General features: G+C 35.6%; 1 protein-coding gene across 1 annotated transcript in view; it reads right to left on the bottom strand.

Annotated features, from left to right (window-relative positions):
- Positions 1 to 429: 429 nt before the first annotated feature.
- MYOM2 (myomesin 2) overlaps positions 430 to 21,662 on the bottom strand; it is a 79,077-nt gene continuing 57,844 nt past the window's right edge. Inside the window, exons 26-37 of the mRNA XM_027690192.1 lie at positions 18,362 to 18,506; positions 18,196 to 18,255; positions 16,662 to 16,729; positions 12,790 to 12,903; positions 11,363 to 11,450; positions 8,297 to 8,335; positions 7,532 to 7,637; positions 4,790 to 4,953; positions 4,419 to 4,455; positions 4,274 to 4,296; positions 3,379 to 3,434; positions 430 to 1,503 (exon numbers count right to left, since the gene is read on the bottom strand). Coding sequence (XP_027545993.1) covers positions 1,177 to 1,503; positions 3,379 to 3,434; positions 4,274 to 4,296; positions 4,419 to 4,455; positions 4,790 to 4,953; positions 7,532 to 7,637; positions 8,297 to 8,335; positions 11,363 to 11,450; positions 12,790 to 12,903; positions 16,662 to 16,729; positions 18,196 to 18,255; positions 18,362 to 18,506 — 1,227 coding nt within the window. The 3' untranslated portion in view covers positions 430 to 1,176. The remainder of the gene's footprint in view (positions 1,504 to 3,378; positions 3,435 to 4,273; positions 4,297 to 4,418; positions 4,456 to 4,789; positions 4,954 to 7,531; positions 7,638 to 8,296; positions 8,336 to 11,362; positions 11,451 to 12,789; positions 12,904 to 16,661; positions 16,730 to 18,195; positions 18,256 to 18,361; positions 18,507 to 21,662) is intronic.

Genomic DNA, 21,662 nt, shown 5'->3' with positions numbered 1-21,662 from the left:
TAGAGACTGGGAGAAGTCACAAGAGAGGAGGGCTACATTCAATATGTTTATATCACTAGTGTTACTATTGGAACTCTGCTGGAAGCTGCTTAGCAAATAACAAAGTTTCATCTAGGGAGATAAGTGGACTTTTATTGAACAGGGAGCCTGATCTGCAAAAAGCCATCACTGCAGACACTCAATCATTTTTTGCATGACAGACAGGTAAGCAATTGCACTGAATCCCATCTTATTTGAAATTTTCATGATAAGCATATATTGAAATTTTTGCCTAGCAGAACATAGAAGAGTTCTCTTGTTCTTTTTAGTTAGAGGAGAATCAAAGACATAATTATCTGGCGTGACTGAGTTGTATACATATCTTTTGGTATCAGTCTAAGCTTGATCTGTATTATAAAAAGTAAAATTAATGTCGCAAGTGCCACCCAGTGACTGTGATTAACCATATTTTGCATTCTTTATTGAAAGTCAATAGTCTTCATGCTACCAGCTGTGAAATTGTGCAACAAGCAATAACTAAACAATGAAAAAGAATAAACAGAACTAGTTAGGTGTGTTTCGGAGCAGTGAGTAGTAAAGGCGACTTTTAAAGTTTTATTAGCACGAAGCAAGAAAAAACAAAATACAGCCATGTGACCTATGGCTGAGTGAGTAAACAGTGAACATCTGTAAAAGTCTACTAAAGTCACACTATTGATAGAACAACAGTAACACTACTAAATCAAGACTATTCACTAGACTTACGGGACCAGAGGCTTCAAAGTCAAAGGGACCATCTCTGAATATCTATCTAACTGCAGTTCACTACCTTTACTGATGGCACATTTGCTCTCAGAGGGTTGCTGAGTTGCTTTGCAGATGATTGAGAAGTGTGAAAATGGAGGCTTACTGTAAGTTTGTAGGTTTGTGAAACTTACCATTGCATATGGGAACCTCTGGCAGGAATTTGGCTTTTTGCTATTTGCAAGTCCCAGCCTATTACATGTATTCAAAAATGAGATTGTTGCAGATGTGTACAGCACTATAGCACAGCTACCTCCCTAAAGCAAACTCTTAAAAGCTCAGTTTCCCTTTGGACATTACCAATGAATTCTGTGTGGGAATAGCTCAACTACAGCTCATGTGTTCCATTTTGTTTGTCAAACACAGTGTCAGGCTTCACTTGTTATTAGATTTTCACTTGTCCTCAGGTTGGAGGACTTCTTCTGATGGTGGTATTGGCCTGGGTTTAGCAAGTTGACCAGGTTTAATTTCAGGCATTTTTTCACCATGTCTGTACACACTTACAGTGACATCCACTGTTTCCCCACCATATTTGTTTTTGACGTGGATGCTATATTTGCCTGAGTCTTCTGAGGTCACTCCCTTGATTGTTAAACTGGCATATTTCCCTTGTTCCAGTTTAAATGAATAGTGCTCATCGATTTCAAAGGCCTTGTCATTCTTGAACCAAATAACTTCAGGGTCAGGATTTCCAAATACAGTGCAGGTCAGATTCAGTGTCTGAGAGAGGAAAACAGAAGCAATTTTGAGATCAGTCAGTCAGATTTGTTTAACCATAATATTCAGGCACTTTTTATTTCTAGTTAATTAAACTATCATGTTTTTGAAGACTGAAAGCAGTGTTCCTAATATTTCTTTTTTCCTTGATTCAGACTTTCCACCATCTCACCAGTGATTGCGATACAGTACTAGCCTCAGGGTTAAAGTGTCTGAAGATGGTAAGTTGGACAGTCACTGCAGTCCTGCTTGCAGGAGACTCCTGACAATCCATTAGTCTGACATGAGGTTCAGGCAATGATAGCTTCAAAAACATCCTTAAAGCTTCCCTGTACACAACAGGAAGCAAGACTAAGCAAATCTTTTCTGACCAAAGCCTCCTGAGGTTATTGCTTGAGATGATTAAAAAAAAAATCACTTAAAAATAGAGTATATAACATGAATCACTGGACATCGATTCCAGGTGCTTCTGACTAGTAAAAGAGGAAACATTTCATGAAGAATAAATAATATATAAATGTTGGTAAAGTGCTCTTAGAATCGTAGAATGGTTTGGGTTGGAAGGGACCTTAAAGATCATCTAGTTCCAATCACCCTGCCATGGGAAGGAAACCCTCTACAGGCAGGGACACATTCCACTACATAGGGTTGTTTGAAGTCCTGTCCAACCTTGCCATGTGTTACATGCATGTATAGCATATTCAGAAAATAGCTGAAATTACTTAATAGACATTCCTGGTAGCTTAGGTATTTTTCAAGGACTGAACTGAGGTTGAAGGAGGTCATAAAATTTTCATGGTCAGTCTTCCAAATTTTTATAGGTTTACTGCTGAAACCCATTTTCACCACCCCTCTGTATACATATGTAAACTTCATGTATACTTAGGTATAGTGTTCACATAATAAATGAAAGAATCATTTAAGAAGTTGCATGGATTACTTTAGTGCCTACTTTGTTCACCTTTGTTGGAAACTCATTCTGCTCAAAATTCTGCCCTAGATAATTAAGTCACTTTAAGAATTTCACATATGCAACATTGTGTTAGAAAAAAAGAAAACAAACAAACAAAAATACATAACAATTCAAAACTAATAATTTCTACCAGAATTCTTCCTTATTTTCCCTCCATATTCCCCTTCAGGCTTCACCAAATCCTGAGGGAGCTGAGAAAGTCCACCTGAGTTCACATGTGCATGTTTTGAGCAATGTTTTTTCTTGATTGGTGATGACTGAATAGGTGTGATATAATTCAGAGTAAAAATAAAACAAGAAGAAACTTTAAGTGACCAAAAACACCATATGTTCACAAATAGAAGCAAGTCTTGCATACTACATGCCTCCAAAGTCAGAAAGAATGTTGACGGATGATTTACATACTCTGGGTACAACCTAGTGACAAGCTAAATCTGTGAGTATTCTTGAAGAAATGATATCATATAGGAGGTAAAATTAATTAATAGCATATAGGAATCAGCCTTACTATGAAATATTTAAAGAAGTAATGATTTTGGGAAAATAACCTACTGTCTACTACTGTGAATTTAATTTTTTCTGTCCTTTCTGCAACATGGGCAACATTAAATTACTATTGCTTTGAAAAGTTACCTCATTTAAGAGCAATTAATGATTAACTCATAATAATTAATCAAGTCTTAATAAGTTAATATTAAAAACTTACCAGAGAAAAGAAATACCCCACAATAATTTTAGATAATTTGGATCTGTTGTAATCTATTAAATTTTAGATCTGACCTAAAATCGAATTACTGTCCTACTGCTTTCAGCTTCTATAAAATCATCTGCATTCCCTCCCCTTTTGCCATCAAAGTAAACCTCCCACCACTCAACATCAACTCATTGACAAAAACCATCCTTACCTTCCCATCCATTATAGTAACAACATCAGGCAAACCACCAATGACTTTACCACGATCTAGGAGTTAAAGAAGAATATGGGGACTGTGTGAAGTTTAGCCCTCAAAAATACTCATTTCTTAATGATTTTACAACTTAGTGTGTCACAGCTTTTTTTTTGCCTTTTTTTTTTTGAGTTATCTTCCAAAAAACATAACACAACTTTTGTGTTACTTTGTGGTGGGGGTTTTATGTACTGTAAGATCCCCACAGATTTTTTTTTAGCAGAGATTGTGCTATACCATTCTAAACTTACACACGTAACAACCTTGAAGCTACTGCTGACCTTGACAGTTTGTGCTTTGGGCCCAGAGCAAATCAAGGAGGATGCTTTTAGCATCTTGGTGGTATCTAAGATCTAAGGAAAATTTGTTCTGCCACTGTCTTTGTGGGCAGAAGCATCCTGTCATTACCAGGGGAATTGATATCATTTCCAGCACTCCTACAGTCCCTATCAGTAACAAGCTTCCCCGCTATCTAGGTCTCAGCAAGCAGTGCACAATAGGCATCAGCAGGCAATTTTTTACTTAATAGATGGATACCAATATTCAGTATTATCAGCAGCTTTCAGAGTCAACACCTCCTTGTATGACACACAAATCACATATCAAATCTCTGCAGATGCAGGAAGATACAGTGGAGCCTTGTAAAATATGCAAAGCTTTCAGTGGGTTTCCATTGGAATTGAAGACAACTAAATCCACAAATTACTATTGCTAATGCAGTATTTTGTGCTAACAGTGGATTTCTGCAGCAACAGAACACAGTAAGTTGCGGCAGCATATCATGACGGATGCCTTAAAAAGAACACTAGGCTACATCATAGAACATCTATGATATAACGTAAAATAAACTTACTCTTCTCAGCAAAAGCAGCTGCCCTAAAGTTTTTGAGGAAGAAAGAGAAATATATGATGTTATTGATGAAATAAGTAATGAAATATTTTTTGTAAGTAAAAACACTGTTGTTACAGCATTAAAATGCAAAAGATGTAGCACTTACTTGAGTCGCTGGAATTCTGCAAGTGCATCATCAAAAGCTGTAACAGAACAATTGAGAGGGTTATTGTCTATCAACATAACTTCCACTTGGGGCTCAGTACAAACTTTTAAACACATGCCCATGTTACAGCTCTCTTAAAACCCATACAGAGTGACATAGTAGTGCAATGGGAAAAGCAGGCCCCTGAAACACAATGCAACTGATGCTGAAACCAGATACAAGACTAAAAATACCCTAACATTTATAAGACTGAACTACAACTGGTTCTTATCAAAAACTATCTGTTTTTAATGTCATTCCTCTGACTATTGCCAGTAAAATCTGCATAATCTATGAAAAGACACCGTATAAATCTGTCATTATAAATATACCTTGCCCAGACAGATCAAGTGTCCTTTTGTAGGATTCCTTGTCACCAAAGATTTCAAAGGTGTAGTTTCCCTTATCCTTTTCTGTGGGTTCCTGTATCTGCAGCCATGCAATATCTTCTCCACCTCCAATCTTCATCTTTTCACCAGAAGAAATCTTAGATTCCCTGGAAAAAAAGATGAATAGAGATGAGTCTAAACGTTCTTTTCCTGCATATTCTCCATTGGAAATTATCTATAAAAAGTTACAAAGGATAACATACTATTCCAAAACTACAGATTGTAACTAATGGGAGAAATTTCCCAAAAGACTCTTTGCTTCCTACTGGGGGTAGGAAACACTTTGAAACTATTAGCTTGAGTTTTCATTTCAGGGATTAATTTGTTCACCCTCTTGTCATTCTGCTTCTCTCCACATACACAGCTGTTTTTACATCCATATGCACATACATGACACTATGTGAAAATGTTTAGAGTTCTGTACACTTCATACACAGTAACATAGAATAGATCAGAACAGTAAACCTGAGGCAGATCACCTTTACTGATGATGGAAAAACATCTTTTGTCTTACAATAACTTCAAAAACTCAATTAAAAAAAGAATAAAATATTTATCTAGAATTCCTCTGACATCAAGTCAGAATACACCTTTGGGTTTTTAAAAACAAGACAAGAAAATTTCTTAACTCTAGATAAGTAATAAAGAACTCTTTAAAAACATTGTCATTATATTGACTTATCATCATCCTGGTTAAGAATAAAAGAAATGCCCTATGGATTCAGATCAGGGGGTCTTCTGATTCACAATCTGTCATGAAGAGTGGAAACAGAACACGATACTTAACGAGAGCATGAAAACCAAATCCCTTTCAATGGTTTAAAGAGAACTTTCCTCTTTCACTCATTAACTAAAGAAATATTTCTTTTCATTCTTCCTCCCCAAACATCTTTAGCTGGAATTTTTAATAGATGAAGTCAGTTTTAGCTTCTCTTTGATCATCCATTTTATTTGCCCAGACAGAGCTGATTTGGATTCATAGCTAGAGAGAGTTATTTTGATGGGGAAAAGGTATTTTTACGATTTCTCTTTCTGTAAGACAACTACATTGAGTTCAGCCTATCAAATTAGATTCCTGGATAGAAACTGCTATATATTAGAAAATATTGCATATAATATTCCCCAGTATGCCATGAGTGGAGGATGCATACTAGTTTTAGGATTTTTATTGTATTCTCTGCTATGCAAGACAGTGGGTATTTCAAAGCTAGCCAGAAATTACCATGCAAAAAAAATCATGGTTCGTGTAGCCTTTCAATTTTTCCAGGAAAAAATTCACTATAATTACATTTAAAGAAGCAGGGAACTTTGGAGAAGCTGGGAAAGGTTGGTTAGTTGGTTTAGTCTTTGTTTTAGCTTTAACAGCTCTGATTATAATCATTGCATTCACTGAAGAATTTAAATTTTATTTGTCCAGAATCTGCGCTCAATGATCTTCAAGAAAATCAATGAGTAAGACATTATAAAATATGAAATATTTGGGGAAGAGAGGGAGTCTATGTAAATATAAATACACACACTGATATTTCCATATTAGCCATGTAGCATTCTTTAGTTTTATATTTCTATGAAATGGATGGTGGAATGGACTAAGTCACTTTTAAAACTCAAGCAGACATAGTAAAAGGCAGAGGCAAAAAATTTTTTTCTTTTCCTTTCCATCATATTAGTATCATACTTATGAAAGAAGGAAGAGAACTTAATAAATACAAAACTTAATATATACAAAGTTTAATAAATACAAAGTGTTCCTCAGCTCCTTGAACCTGATAATCATTGACACTTTGTGTTCCTGTCTGCATAGAAAGCAAGGGCTGGACAATGTTGCAAATCTAGGATACCATACTGATAAACCAGCCTTTCCTGTCCAAGTCAGAGCATTTCACCATGTGTCATCTTTGTAGGCCATAGAGGAATATGATAGCTGAAATCACCTGAAGAGTTTTAAAATCCTTTCAAACATTACCTACAGCTTCAAACAAGCAAGGACCTGATATAGCAAAGCATGCGGACACAAATTTAACTGTAAATACACAGTTTAAATGTGTCAATGTGTAGATGATTAGACTGTCTCCAAAGTCAAAGATTAATGTGAAGATCGAGAGTGGAAAACTGTAAGGAACTTTACAGCTCCTTTTAGGCCATATTCTCAGCTCTGAGGACTATACTTCAAGTATTGTGTACCTCATTGAACAACTTTTCAGAGAGGACTATCAACATTAAAATTTTTTGGGCTACTTACGACTGTATCAGTTTGAAAAAAAATAATTTCTTAATACAGGCTTTTATTGCACCATGAGAGCAGATCCTTGGTATTCACCTAGTACTGGAGGAGAGTTTTATCCACTTTAAGAAAAGGGCAGCCCTAAAAAGGAAACTACGTCCAAATATTTTGCTATCTTTTAGTCAACCAATGGAAGACAAACAGTCTCATGTTGAATAAGAGAACACAATACTGTAGATACCTTTTTTCTGTCTGTTACAACACTCTTGATTGTTGTTGGACAAGTCTGTTAATATTTCTTTTATCATATGTACCATCTGTCTTAAAAAAGAATATAATGTGCTGGAAAGAAAAATTTACTAATGTGGTCCCGTTACTAAATAATGCCACAGAATAATAAATAGTGAATCATAAAGACAGCATTTTTTCTCCAATAAAATTGAAAAAATATTCTTATCTACCTGTGACACCAGCTGACTTTCATTTCCTCATTGTAGTACTTCAAGAAACACTGGAGCCTTATTCCTTCCTCATTGCAAAGGATCTTCAGTGGAGAGGCTGACTTACCTACATATAATAGAATATATGTGGATCAAACAGAAGAGATAGTGGAATGAAAAGGAGGAAACAGTCTAATGGACTATTTGTACTGCCAGGATCTGGGCCATGATTCTCAAGTACCACAGAGACAACTGTCATACCTCTCAAGGGACATCTGCTGATTTCTATCAGGTGAAAGTTCAGTATGAATTTATGGTTTTATTGTCATATAAAGGCATTATGAATAGCAAGACCCATTGTGAAATAATAATAAGCTAGTCATATAATTGTGTAGTGTGATGATTTTAATTGCATAAAAATTTTATACTTGTGCAAACCCTGTTCTTTCAGTGAAATGACTCCCAGCTTCTCACTGGGAACACGATCAGTCTCATTCTCTCTATATCAGGGTTAACTTACTAATGGGAATTAGGTAGAAAATTATTGCTACGACACTTTCACAGTATCTAAACCAAACAAGTCAGGTGGAATAGTACTTTGTTCCCTTTTAATAGTGTCCATCAGCAAGGTCAACTGCCTATTCAGAAACTTAATAGCATGTCCTTAATAATATAACCATCACAACTCTCACAGATTTACTACTTAAAATAAAAATATTCTGCCTCTGCCTCAGATGACTTCAACATAAAAAGCCTACATGAAAATTCAAGACAGTATTTACTTACCACTTGCTTCACTCAATGCCAGAATTATATCATCATAAACTGCAGAGAGGAAAAAAAAAGGAAGAAAATATACCATCAAATTCAATCAGAATATAGCTTTGTTATGTTCAGTATAATTAAAGCAATATGGGAAATCTTCATATCCTTAAGCAAATAAAACCACTAAAATTGCAACAGGTGTACAGGACAAATTGGAAACTGTCTGTGTACAGCATATGAATTCTGTGCTGTCACTCAGTATCTCTGCCTTTTGTAGAGTCAACTGTCTGCTGCCAAATCTTTGTCTCTGTACCCCTTAGGCCAGGAAAAAAAGAGTCATTAAAACTGGGTAGTTCACATTGAAAGAAAAGTGCAGGGGAAAAATTAATTATCACATTCTAGGTGAAACAGGTTTCACTTGCTCCCTTTATGATGGTATTTGACAAATGTAAAGTCCGTTAACAACAGGTGAAATAAACTAGGTATCATATCAAGCTTTTGAAATATCACAGAGCTGATGGGTGTGCCAGGAGAGAACCCTGGAGACAAGTGCAGAAAATGGGGAACTCTTTCATACCAGAGGAATCACATTCAGTGACAGTATGTAAGGTGGAAAGAAAGAGAAAGACACACCATAATCTGAAGAATGCATAGTCAAGACTGAAGAATGCATATTCTAGGCTGAGGAATTTTTATGAATAAAGGAGACAAAGAAATGCATGGAGTTCAGAAAATACTACTTATATATTTGTTCTATATTGATCTGTATATACACATTTTTGTCTCTGTTAAAATAAATCGTGATTTAGTTCCATAACTCTTTGCAATCTCCAGTGTGCTTCTACTGGCACATTGACATAAGGACATGAATTTCATACTATATATACATTACATTATGGATGTCTGAGAAGGTAGGGTTATGTTAACCATACTGTTTAAATGAGATTTGGTTTTTTTTCAGAAATAATTAATTACATAATTAGATTAATGGGCAAAAAATTTATGAGAGGAAAAACGCCTGGGAGATTATCAACTAATAATACAGCATTTTGTGGCAAACCACACCTTAATAACTCAGCCTGATATTCATCTTTTCCTCTTATTTCAGGTAGTTCCTCGATCTACTGAAAAAGAATGTTAAGGTCTTTGGCAAACTGAGTTAATTTTTTAACGCGTCTTTCTTCTATTGGGAGCCTGAAAATATATTCATTATTTGGGTCAAATGCCTACATGCAGGTGGGATGAATCCAGGTTCACTTAGGCCTAGTTGTTGGGATCTAAGCAAAGAAGCCTAGGCAAGCTCTTTCCACCAAAGTAAAATTCACTCGTGCTGGCAACAGATCAGTCTTTGCCATAGACTCAGAATCACAGAATATTCTGAGTTGGAAGAATATCATCAAGTCCAACCCTTAAGTGAATGGCCCCTACAGGGGTCAAACTCTCAACTTTGACATTATTAGCATCATGCTCTATCCTACTGAGCTAATCTCCAGGCCAAAGTAAAGTAACTTTTTTTATATTAAAAAAATTAAATATACCTAGAATTACAGTATATCAAGATGATGTTTGATATCATACAAAACCTTTTTTAAATGTCCATCATGGGTGCATTTTAGACTAGATTCTCTTATTCTTATTTGCATTTATCTTCATTTGAATGTCAGTGCACATTGACCTTGAAGTTACCTGCCCCATAGAATATGCAGACTTCCCCATTCATGCTAAACTTTCCTGTTTATCTTTTCTGTTTCCACCATTTAGGAGACCCATTGTTTGGTTTTGCTGATTGACATTTTCAAAGCCTCCTGGACCCGCAGAGGTCCAGGATATTGTGATACTGTGAATTCTCTAAATAGGCATTTCACTGCACATTTCCAACACAGCATAGTTTTGTCATACCTGAAGTATAGTCACTGGAAGCCCTGACCACATGATGGAGCCGTACTGTACCTTTTGCTTATTCCATGGATCAGGATACACACACATGCATACACAAATCCATAGACTAAGGGAATGATATCTGTGTATATATCAAAGGACAGGAAGGGAGAAGTTGATTAATGAGAACACATTGCTTAGTGTGGGACCGGAGCATGACATAAAAGGTATGGAATAATGGATGGAAATTGTACTGGTTTGGGCTGGGATAGAGTTAATTTTCATCATAGGAGCTTGTACTGTGCTGTTTGGATTAGTAACTAAACCAGCGTTGATAACACAGGGATGTTTCAGCAGTTGCTGAGCACTGCTTGAACAGCATGAAAGCCTTTTATTTCTTCTCCTCAGACTGCCTCACCAGCAGGAGGCTGGGGGTGCACAAGAACTCAGGAGGGGACACAGCCAACATAGCTGACCCCAACTGATCCAAGGGACATTTCATACCATATGACATTAAATTCCGTATATAAAGCTGGGAGAAGAAGAACGAAGTGGGGAACATTTGGAGTGATGCCATTTGTCTTCCCAAGTCACCGTTACGTGTGATGGAGCCCAGCTTTACTGACAATGGTTGAACACCTGCCTGCCTGTGGGAAGCAGTCCTTGTTTTGTTTGTCTGCATACACAGCTTTTGCTTTACTTATTAAACTGTCTTTAGCTCAACCCAGGACTTCTCTCACTTTTCCCCTTCCAGTTCTCTCCCCCATCCCAGTGAAGGGGAGTGAGTGAGAGGCTGCGTGGGGCTGAGCTGCCGGTTGACACTAACCCACAAAACATCTTTATGATTTTAGAATCAAAATCACTCTCAGTTCCCACTGACAGTCCCACATCAACATATTCAGCACTTTGTTGCCTTAGGTTTTTTTGTAGATATTAAAGCTTAACAAATTTGAGAGAGACCTAACGCACATAAAACAGAGTGTTTGTCTGATTAGAAACATACTTCATCTCCTGCCTGTCAGAATGCTAGAGATTAATCATTACAATGCCCAGTGTCACCCCTCCTAGACTGCTGATCTGCAGTTCAGGTCTCTGTAACATAAAAAGAGAAATTAAATGCAAAGAACACTGAAAATATTTGTTAACATGGCATTTTCAAGGATAGGTCTTGAGAACATGTGGAGATCATTATAGTAAATTGAATATTACCTTTTCCTGATAATTCAAGAGAAGATACATCATGACCTCTATCATCTGATAGTGTCGCCTTATAAACTCCTTCATCTTTGCGAGACAGCTACAAGGAAAACATAAAATGTTTACTGACAAACTTGATAGTAGTACTAGATTTGCTCAGCCCTGCATAATTTTCTAAATAAAACAACACATATTTTACTGCCTTCTGGATAAATAATCTTAGAGAGATGAGATGGAAACCTGCTCATGCATTTTTTATGTTGCTGCATTTAGTTCTTAAACCTAAAACATATTTGGATTTCTGTTCAATTTCCTCAAGAAACCATGTTGGGTTTTTGGTTCCAAAATGAAAACCAGAATTGATAATGGTCAGTAGAAATTACAAGCAGCATAGTAAAATGTAACAGAGCATAACTTCAACCCACACAAACTTCAGAAATGCAGTTTTTCTTCTACCAAAATGAATACCTTTTTAAATTATGTAAACAATAACAACAGATCTGTATCTTATAATTGTTCAAATATCAACTCATTCATGCTGCTTTCATTCAAGCAGCAACTGTCGTCAAATTATGTCTATGCTAAGCAAATAATTGATTCATTACCCTTGGAGAGTTTTCATTCTAAAGTCTACCACAGCGATACTGCATTAAAGGCAGTCAGGGTTTTTGATGTTTTTATTTTAGTTTATTGTAAAACCTGAAGGAAAATATATAAGCAGTTATATATTGGAGATTACTTAATTCTTGGACTTACACAAATCCACAAGCAAGTAAACCATAGCACAAGTAACATATTGAATGACAAATAACAGGAGCAATCCAAGACAAGCAGAAACCATCCCCCCCCAAAAAAAGTTTACTCAAGAAAAATGAAGCCACTGGAAAGTCAGTATCCTCTTGCAAGTGAAATCAAGGAAGGAAATAAGAAGAATATGAAGCCACTAAATAATAAATCAATTAGATGGAATGCACATTATGCTGAAAGCAGAAAATCTGTCTGCAGAGGTTTTGTCACTTGACAAAGACAGTGACTATGTAAGCTAAGGTTTCAGACACAAGCTGGGTTATCCCGTTTGCATGAAGATAAATTTTAAGAAGCCATATACTTCAAACTTGTTCACTTTAGGCAATAAAACTGAATCACTGTCAAAAATGAGGTGCTTGAACAAATTGAAAAATTAAGGAGCAATAAGAAAGAACAAGACAGAGTTCACCTAAGAACTCTGAAGCAACTTAAGCATGAACTGTCTGAGCTGATAACAAAAATAGATATGTTTTACAAACATTAGTTATTCACCAGCTAATTGAAAGGTAGCCAATATGAGGGGTTTTTAAACTGTTCACAGAACTCATGATAGCTGGTTTACTGCTTTGCCTGGCAAATCTATAATATGTCAAGCAGAAACTGTCATTTCTAATCAGTGGGAGATACTGTACCTTGGGAATACTGAGGTGACATTCTCCCTTCTGCAGGTCAGGCAGTTCCTCAACATCAACCCCAGAACCATCCTTATACCACTTGAAATCGGTCTCCTTCTTTATGTTTGCAACCTGTACAATAGAAAAGGCACATAAGCCTGTCTATGTGCTGAGGAAAGGTATCGCACTGCAGGCAGTCACACAAGTACTTTCAATTTAGGAAGTCATTGTTTTATAACACGTGTCAAATAAAGCTAAGTAAAAAAACAATTTCAACCAAGTCCTACTAAGCAAATCTTAGTCCTATGGTATTTCTTTGCATCACAGTATACAGTTTACAGCTTCAGAGCCCTGTAAAATCCTTAAAGAAAATCCTGTCAATCTCTTCCCTTAAATGGTTCTGCACACTTGCTCTGTGGTAGTATTTTGTCTAGAGATAGCTGTGACAAGTATCTTTGAAATTAGATCTGCTGAACTCTCCTTTATCATTATGTATTTGCCATGTGAGTCCAGAGAGCTGTAACACAGAACTTGGGCCCTATTTTAGACAGTCTTTGGCCAATTTTGAGATTTATCCCAGCTACCTAAGCAATGTCTCTCATGGCTAAACTGCAGAAAGCAACTGAAATTACTATTCTGAGAGTATCTGAGACTTCAAAATTACAAGCTGCAGCAAGAATCCTTTTTTTTTTTTACTTACTACATTGTTCCCTATGGGGCGTACAAAGATCCAAGGAATCCTACAAATTGCAGTCTGCCCCACACAAAGGGGCTTAACAACATAGCACAAATGCCTGAAAGGCAGAATTTTGCTGTAGTAGCAGCAGCTCATCTAAACAATTCATAAATACACTACAGCTATACCTCAAGTATTGTTCTAATTTTGAAATAAAAAGTGTGTATTGGATAAGCCTAAAATATCACTGGATAAATTACCTCAAACTTTGAATTTAAAAAAGCTAAAAATGCAGATCTTTTTAGAAAGCCTGGCAATACATATTTTATTTTTTCCCTCACTTTCAAAAATACTGTGGTTTATTTGACATCACTATACCCATACCCTTCTAAAAATCACAAAGTGCATTGGTATTTTCATGAGTAGCCTGAATTCCCAGTCAGCATGGCTTTGGTAGAAGGACAGAGCTGGCAAGACATTTCTCAGTCCCCAGGCAGTTGCTTTAAAAAGGCTCCTTAAAAAAAAAAGTAAAAAACTGAACAAATGGATAGAGGGCAGCCCAGAAGTTAATATAGATCTGCAGTAGTTTTCAACTGGTTTGCTTGGAGGGAAAAACGTGTGCCAGGTTCCAACCCTTTCACATTAGAGAAGTCATTCCATAGATGAACAGCTCTATGAAAATGACTCTTAAGAGTCACTCTTAAAGTCTTAAAGGTGACTAAATAAATAGGAGGGTCTCCTATACTGATTCCTAGACATCTCTATGAAACATGCTCAAATTAATCACGTCTATTTCTGTTTAATTACCAGTGTGGTTGCTATGGATCTCTGACAGAGTATTTGAGATCACAACCTGGCCCAAAGCATTGACTTGCTTGAGAAAAGTGAGCAGCATTTCACATTTACCAGTGACTACAAAGTGTTCCTGTAGTCCTATGACATGAGTGGCAATTTTATTTGAACAAAACCTGAAGGAACAAGCCTTTAATGTTTTCCAACAATTTTTCGTCAAAGACTGTTAGCGCTCAATCTGACAATAAATAAACTGAGTTTTAGACACATGCAATTTGCAGTACTGCTGTTACTTCATGTTGACATTCACTATGAAAAGTCACTTTTTCTCTGTTTAGCCACACACCAAAAGTCTTGATTTAACAGACACAGTTCAAATAAGGCTCAAAGTTATGCAAGAGCAGGTAGCTTCTAAATGTTCTGAAATTTAGAATTACTAGAAGAAAACTGACAGTAGTTGCTGGCATATGAAGAAAAATAAACACAAAGTAAAAAGCAAAAAGCAAACACCATCAATTTGTCATTCGCACGGACAACCATGTCCCACTGGCATTGAGGGACTACAACACCAAGAACATGGTCATCCATCCCAGCTAATTTGGAATTAAGTACCAAGTCAGTTAAAAGTCAATCAGGTCCAATCACATAGAAAATAAGTGGGATGTGAGGTAACATTTGATATACTCTTTTATAACACAATCCACATTTGTTCATTGTTATTGTTATGGGCCTGGATCATTCAGTCAGTCCTCTGCCCTACACAAGCTTCCAGTTGACGTGGTTTCCTAACTGCCCTATATCATGTCTTTAAGAAAGCCAAGACAAAATGCCGTCTCTTACAGGTACTTCCTTCACATTATCCCAGGCTCTTACAAGAGGTAGAAACAAGCGTGACAATTGCTTTTGCAGAGGAGTACTGAACAGAGTCTGGAAGAGACCTGGGCCAAGTGCTGTGATATGGCTTGGGGAGGCAGAGATGGTTCCTTGATTGTTTTTATTACCACAGAAATAGCCCAGCATGGCCACACTTCAAACTTTTATGTCAGGTATCTGAAGTTTGAAGGACAAATTCATGCTTTGTTGTTCAAACTCTTCCTGTGTACAAATATCAGTTAAACAGCCATAAACAACAGTATCATGTGAACCTAATGGCCAGTCACATACTAACAGTAACAAACATTATAAGGTCAATAGCATAGTTAAAGTGATGAGTGTGCAAACATCCCATATCCTAGATTTAATTTACATAAAATGTTCTGACCTTGTGAAGAAAAAGCACACTGGTGAAAAGCAAATAATCAGATGCTCAGCCTTTCCCAGCTTCAGTGGTATAAACAGGCTCAATAGTCAATGAAATGAAGGATAATTTCAGATTAATTTGTAGAGAATTAACACTAGTATAACTGGTTCAGCAACATTTAATTCCCCATGCAAATGAAAGGATAAGCAGGGTTCATGCCTGAGGCAAATGCATGTGGAGATTACAAAGTACTCCAGCTATGCAGCTCAATACCAGCAAAGGTATCATGTTAGCTAATGAGTGTTGAGCCCTAAAATGTGGGCACACAGAATGGCAGCTTCACCTCTCCGGTCAGTTCTGATGGGAATAACTTGAGGTTAAAGGTCTCCTAATTAGCGAGTGGAAAAAAAAATCCCACAAATGTGCATGTAAATTGCTCATAATAAATGATTCAAGTTAGTCTAATTAAAAGCCAAAAGTTAGTCAAAAGAAGAGGAGAAAATTAGTATAAAAGAGTCCATATTACAGGAAAAGAGAATGAAGAAGAATTTGATGCCTGTTGAATTCAATTAACTTAGTTTTTCAGACCTCTAATTAGTCACTCTAGAAGAGCAACAAAAATGAAAATGTATCAGTTCAGAAAAGCATATAAAGGTGTTTATAACAAAAGTTATGTTGAATTCAATACACATTATCGTTACTTAAGATTCAAAAGTCATTAGCCAAATATAATACAAAATCACGCTTTATAACTTTAATTCTAGAAGCCTTTGTTGCATATTTGGTTACAGTTGATTAAATAACAGATGCTTTGTTAGAGAAACCTCTAAATCAGAAAATGGTAAGGAAAGATTTTCATGGCTATTTTTTTGAGGAAGGAAGAAGGACCAGTAAAGGATACATATTTTGTGTACATTATTTTTATGGCTCACAATTATTATTAAGAATTGGATCACCTAATAATAAATTTAGAAATGTCCTATTTTTTTTATTTGTTTGTTTAATGAACACTTGCTGAAGAATAGTCAGTCAGAAATTTTCATTTTAAAAATTCCTAAATAATTAAAAAAGTTTTCCTAGGAAACTTCTAATTTTAAAAATATCTAAATCTTTCCTCACATTTTCCTACTTCATTTTTTAATCAACATATTCTAACAAATAATTTCAAGTATACTTCCTTACCTTACAAGAAAGCAAAACTTCACATTCCTCTGTAACCTTCCAATACAAAAACTCTGAGAAGTGAGGACCTAAGAAACAAAATTGTTTTAAAGCAATGTTAGAGAATGAAGAGTATCAGAGATATCTGGTGAAAGAAAGAAAAATTATGACAATTATAACATCTTTACACCAGAAAATGAGCAAATTTCTGAACTACTCATGCACTTGAAGGAAAATCCTACAGTAAGTTTTTATCATACTGACCCAGGTGTCTACACTACAACTTAGAAAGCTGAGTCTCATCTCTGTTTGTATGTCATATAGTATTCCAAAATGTAAAATGGTGAGTGAGACAAGTTAGTTTACTAGATATGTTTTTTCAAAATTGTCAACTAGGTAGAGGAAAGAAACAAAGTGGCTACAAACAAGCGTACAATTTACCTAATGCAAAAGTAACTGGAGATTAAACAAAAGTATCCAAACACCCTATTAAATGCTCAGAGCAAAAATCCCATGCCAGATGTTATTTGTTCAAATAACATAAAGTTTAAAAATGTATTAAATATTACAAGCAAAACAGGAAATATTCCCTTTCCCCACTAAGGTTCCAATCCTGCAAAGAAATACATCCTGATGAAAATTTGCTGACATACATAGCCTTTTTGAAGTTATTGTGTTTACTCATCTCAGTAAATGTCACTGGTTTAATATCTGCAGGATCAGGGTCCATAATTGCAATATCCAGATCTGGGAAGTAGCAAAGTCTCCAACTTTTACTTGAATCATTGAAAACTGAAAGATCTTGTGAGTTTATAGTGCAAGTGGTATAATTTGTTTCCTAAATCAATTTCAAACAGCCCTCAAAAAAAATTACCTTGGTTCCATAGAAAATCTTACTTAAGTTATTTAAAATAAATGTTTTTAATTTTTATTGTTACTTTCATCCTAATAGCCATGTGCTTACAAGTGAAAATTACAAACTAGAGCTCAATTTTTTAAGGATTTCACAGTGATAGAATTCTGAATTAGGTATCCAATAGTAATTCTTTCATTCAGCCACAAACTATATTGATAACGAGTATATAACAAACCCTACAATTGAATAACAACTATGCAACAAATATACATTTAATTCCTGGAATTTTGCCTGGACAGAAACCACATGGTCAAGTTTTTAATCTTCCTTGTGTGGTGCTACTTTTCTTGGCCGTTTACTCTTCTGTCAATTATATTGAACAGATAATTTGTATGCTTAAAACTAAAGGTGATTAAATGTTTGGTTGGATCAGAGCCTACAGTAGGCACACTTCTCATGAATATTGAGCAAAGATAACCTCTTTTGAGGGCTCCCACTCTATTTCTCTACTTAGTTAAGGTTCTGTCACAAATTGACAATACTGGAAAATAAGATCCACTAAGGGTTCAAGCATCTTCCTAAACTGTACAATGTACTCACCTTCTAATGAAGAATGGAAGCTGTAAGCACTTATTACTCACCAGAAATTAATCATCAGCTGCAAACTGGCCCTAGAGTCACCAATCTACTCTGTCTTACCTTGTTTTCTGAGAAATTCCTTTCGTTGGAGCTCAGACTCAGCCAATACTGCCTTGAATGCTAAATTTTAGAAGAGGTGAATGAAAAATAAGTGAGTCACAAAATTACTCAAAGAATATTTGAAGTTCACTTCTTCATCAAAGTTTCAGTGTTTCAGTGAACATACCATCTCCAATGAGAACTAATGAGGACTGGTTCTTGGCCTTTCCATCTTGAATCTGTACTGTGTAGGTACCTTCATTGTCAATTGTAAATTTTTCCATCGTCATTTCTATAATGCCATTTGAACGGTCACAATTTATTTTATGCCTCTGAAATAAACAAACAATAACTTTTTAGTACAGTGTAAATTACTTATGTTCCCCATCGAATTAATTATGTTTCATATTCCTGCCTCCACACTCAAGCTTTTCTGTGTCCTTTTAATTGTAAACTGTGGAAACAGGGGTGTGCTTGTATTTACTGTTGTACAAGATCCCAATGGTAACACAAATCTCTGTGCGCAGCTGCATTTTGAATCCTGGAGTCATCATAATACAGCTGGTTTGGATTTGAAAACAATAGTTTATGGCACTATGCATGTTTGAAGAACAGCCTACACAGCCAGCCTTTAGCTGCATTACAGCTTCCAGTTCAACAAGGGGATTTGCTAGGCTGAAGCATTATTCCTAACAGAGTCCAGAAATAACTGGAAATATTATGTTTGTAGACACAAATGTGGATCTTCAAATAAATCCATCACAGTAAATTCAAAAATTCATTACTACTAAATATCCAAGATATACATAGCAGCTCAATAGGGGATCTTATTTTCTCACTAAAAAAAAATGTTATTTAGGAAGAGTATAACAATTTTCTCATTTAAAGTTAGGTGTGATTTTCAAAGAACAACAAAGTGAAAGACCATAAGAAAAGTAACTAGAGCAAAACCAACAAAGCTTTTGGGAACCAAAAAGGGTCAACCAAGTCCAGCAAAGGAGTGATAGAATTCTGTCAGAACATATAGTTACCCACTAAACTGTTTGCAGAATACTCAAAATGCCAAATATTGACTTGAATTCAAAGTTAAATGCACTTTTCACTGTTTGTGTCCTTTATGTGTTTGCTTTCTATTAAATATTCCAGAAAGATAAATTATTGGCAGACATCATCAAGAAACACAAAATTGCAAGCAAATATTGGACAATCCTTGCAAAATACATGTTTTAAATTTGCAGATACTGTTTTAGATATAGGCACTTTTTACTAAGTAATATTCTCTTTTATTCAGTGAGTTCCAACCATGAGGATTGTGTCCCTGACTACCAGTGATGTTTTATGAATCTCAACTAACAAATTCCTAAAGCTAAGTGAGAATAACCCACAGAAGTTACTTGGTGGATACATTTAGGTAACCGATGTGGCCAAGGATATTACACACCAACTTCCATTCGTGATGGCACGAAACAGTAAATGTCACCATCTAGATGGAGTTATACGCAGTGAATTATTATAGACCCCGTTACTGTAAAATTTATTATAGATACTGTTAAAAGGACACATGATGCCTTATAAATAGAATATTTTTATTGACCTGTTTATTGCATTCCAAACATAAAAAATGGTACTAAAGCCACAGATAGATAAAGTTTAGGGAAGGAGAAGAAAGAAGAAAGGCAAAAACCACTTGTAAAAATGCCACTTATTAAACTCTCTAGGACCTTCCTTAAGTGGAAGAACTTCTAAGTCCTGATACAAAAATAGTAGCAATGACACACAGATATATTTGCTTTAGCTTTGAGTGACACATCTTGGCCAGCCTCAAGAACAGATTCACCGTTGTATGGATAACAAGTCTGGAAGAACAGTGTAGACATAGTCACGATGTTTAGCATTCATTACTGGTATTACCAAATATACAAATCTTCTAAATCTTAGTGGGGTAAGTGAAGAATGAAGAAAAGTATATGGAATTAACAAAACAGTAGTCAACAGATTGATTGGGATAATAATTTATTAAAAAATGGCTTATAAGGAAAAAACAGAGGTATAATATTTATATAAAATAACAGGGAGAAATGTTCATATAATTTGGATACGCAATTTCCCATACATAGTGCAAAGGAAAATATCAAAGAATAAGACAAGATAGAATTAATCAGGAAATTAAGTACAAAATCTACTTATGTAAGAGTTCATCTGTAAGAGTTAATGAGATAGGCCAGGTAGGTTAAAAAGAGCATTTATAAACTTACCCAAACCATCAAAAAATGCAAATTAAAATTCCAGCTTACAATCTATTGCCCACAGAGGTCAAGGACTGCACTGGTATTTACTTCATGAGATCTCAGGGCAAATGTTAAATTTAAATTTGCCAGAAGCAGAAAGGAGGGGGGGGAGAGTGGAACAAGATGTATGTTTTACTCTGATCCTTTTTAAAGCTTCTTTTTCTTTTTTTTTACTTTCTTTTTTTGGATAAAGGAAACAAAATATTAAAATATTTAAATGACAGTTGAGTAAATGGGGCTCAGTTCATTCTGGTTTCAGCTTATTTTGAAATCTTACCAAAAACGTTCCCTTTTAGAACCTAGCAGGAAAAATTCATCACTTCAGCCAACGTCAAGAATGAGGCCACAATTCACCAGCATAATGGTCTATTGAACATGTTCAGTGACTGTAGCCCAGTCTCCAGACAGGTTTTAGAGTGCAATTAGGCTTCTAACTATTGCCATTATGCAGCAAGATGAAGTTCAATGATTTTATGGGCACCATAAATATTAGACTTTTATGCGACTTTCCACAAAAATATCATCAGTCTCCAAACGTAAATGTCACCTGTGGGTTACTAATTAAAGAGGTGAAATAATGCAGCTTCACTTCAAGACTCTCTGATGTCAACACTTCCAAAACATATGCAAACTAAAAATAGCTCATTCTGTTCCATGAGCATTGCCAAGACAAAGTATTGTCATTTCAATACATCCTAGGCACTAATATTCAGGGTTTCAGTGCTATAGTTTATTACTTCTTAAAGCAAGAAGAACAGAGAAGTATTTTACTCAGAAATACTTCTTCTTCCACTTGTCAATATTTAATTAAAGTAAATGCTCTTTGCTTTTCTATGGTATAAAAATGCTGATAAGCGTCTCTGACCCAAACCAGGAATTGCATTCTCAGGAATAAACTGAATCTTTCAAACAGCTGCATTGGAGATGGATTCCTCCCAGGAATATGTATTCCCACTGCTGTGTTTTATGACCTGTACATGAACCATGCTCTTGCCCTGCAAAGGCAAGGTATGACCTTGTTTGCTTCTCAGCCCAATTTGAGAGCTTGTTTTTGCCCATTTGTATGAAAGGTCTTCCTAGAGCTAAAAAAATGCAAGAAGATGGTGGCCTGCCCTTTCTTCTCCATAGCTCTAATGCCCATTCAGTTTCTAAGCCAAAATTTAAAAAAAAAAAAAAAAAAAAAAAAAAAAAAAAAAAAAA

The sequence above is a fragment of the Neopelma chrysocephalum genome, unplaced genomic scaffold (assembly GCF_003984885.1).
Source record: "Neopelma chrysocephalum unplaced genomic scaffold, ASM398488v2 Primary Assembly neopelma1_80b, whole genome shotgun sequence".
Taxonomy (NCBI): Eukaryota; Metazoa; Chordata; class Aves; order Passeriformes; family Pipridae; genus Neopelma; species Neopelma chrysocephalum.
This window is presented reverse-complemented; position numbering and strand designations above follow the sequence as displayed.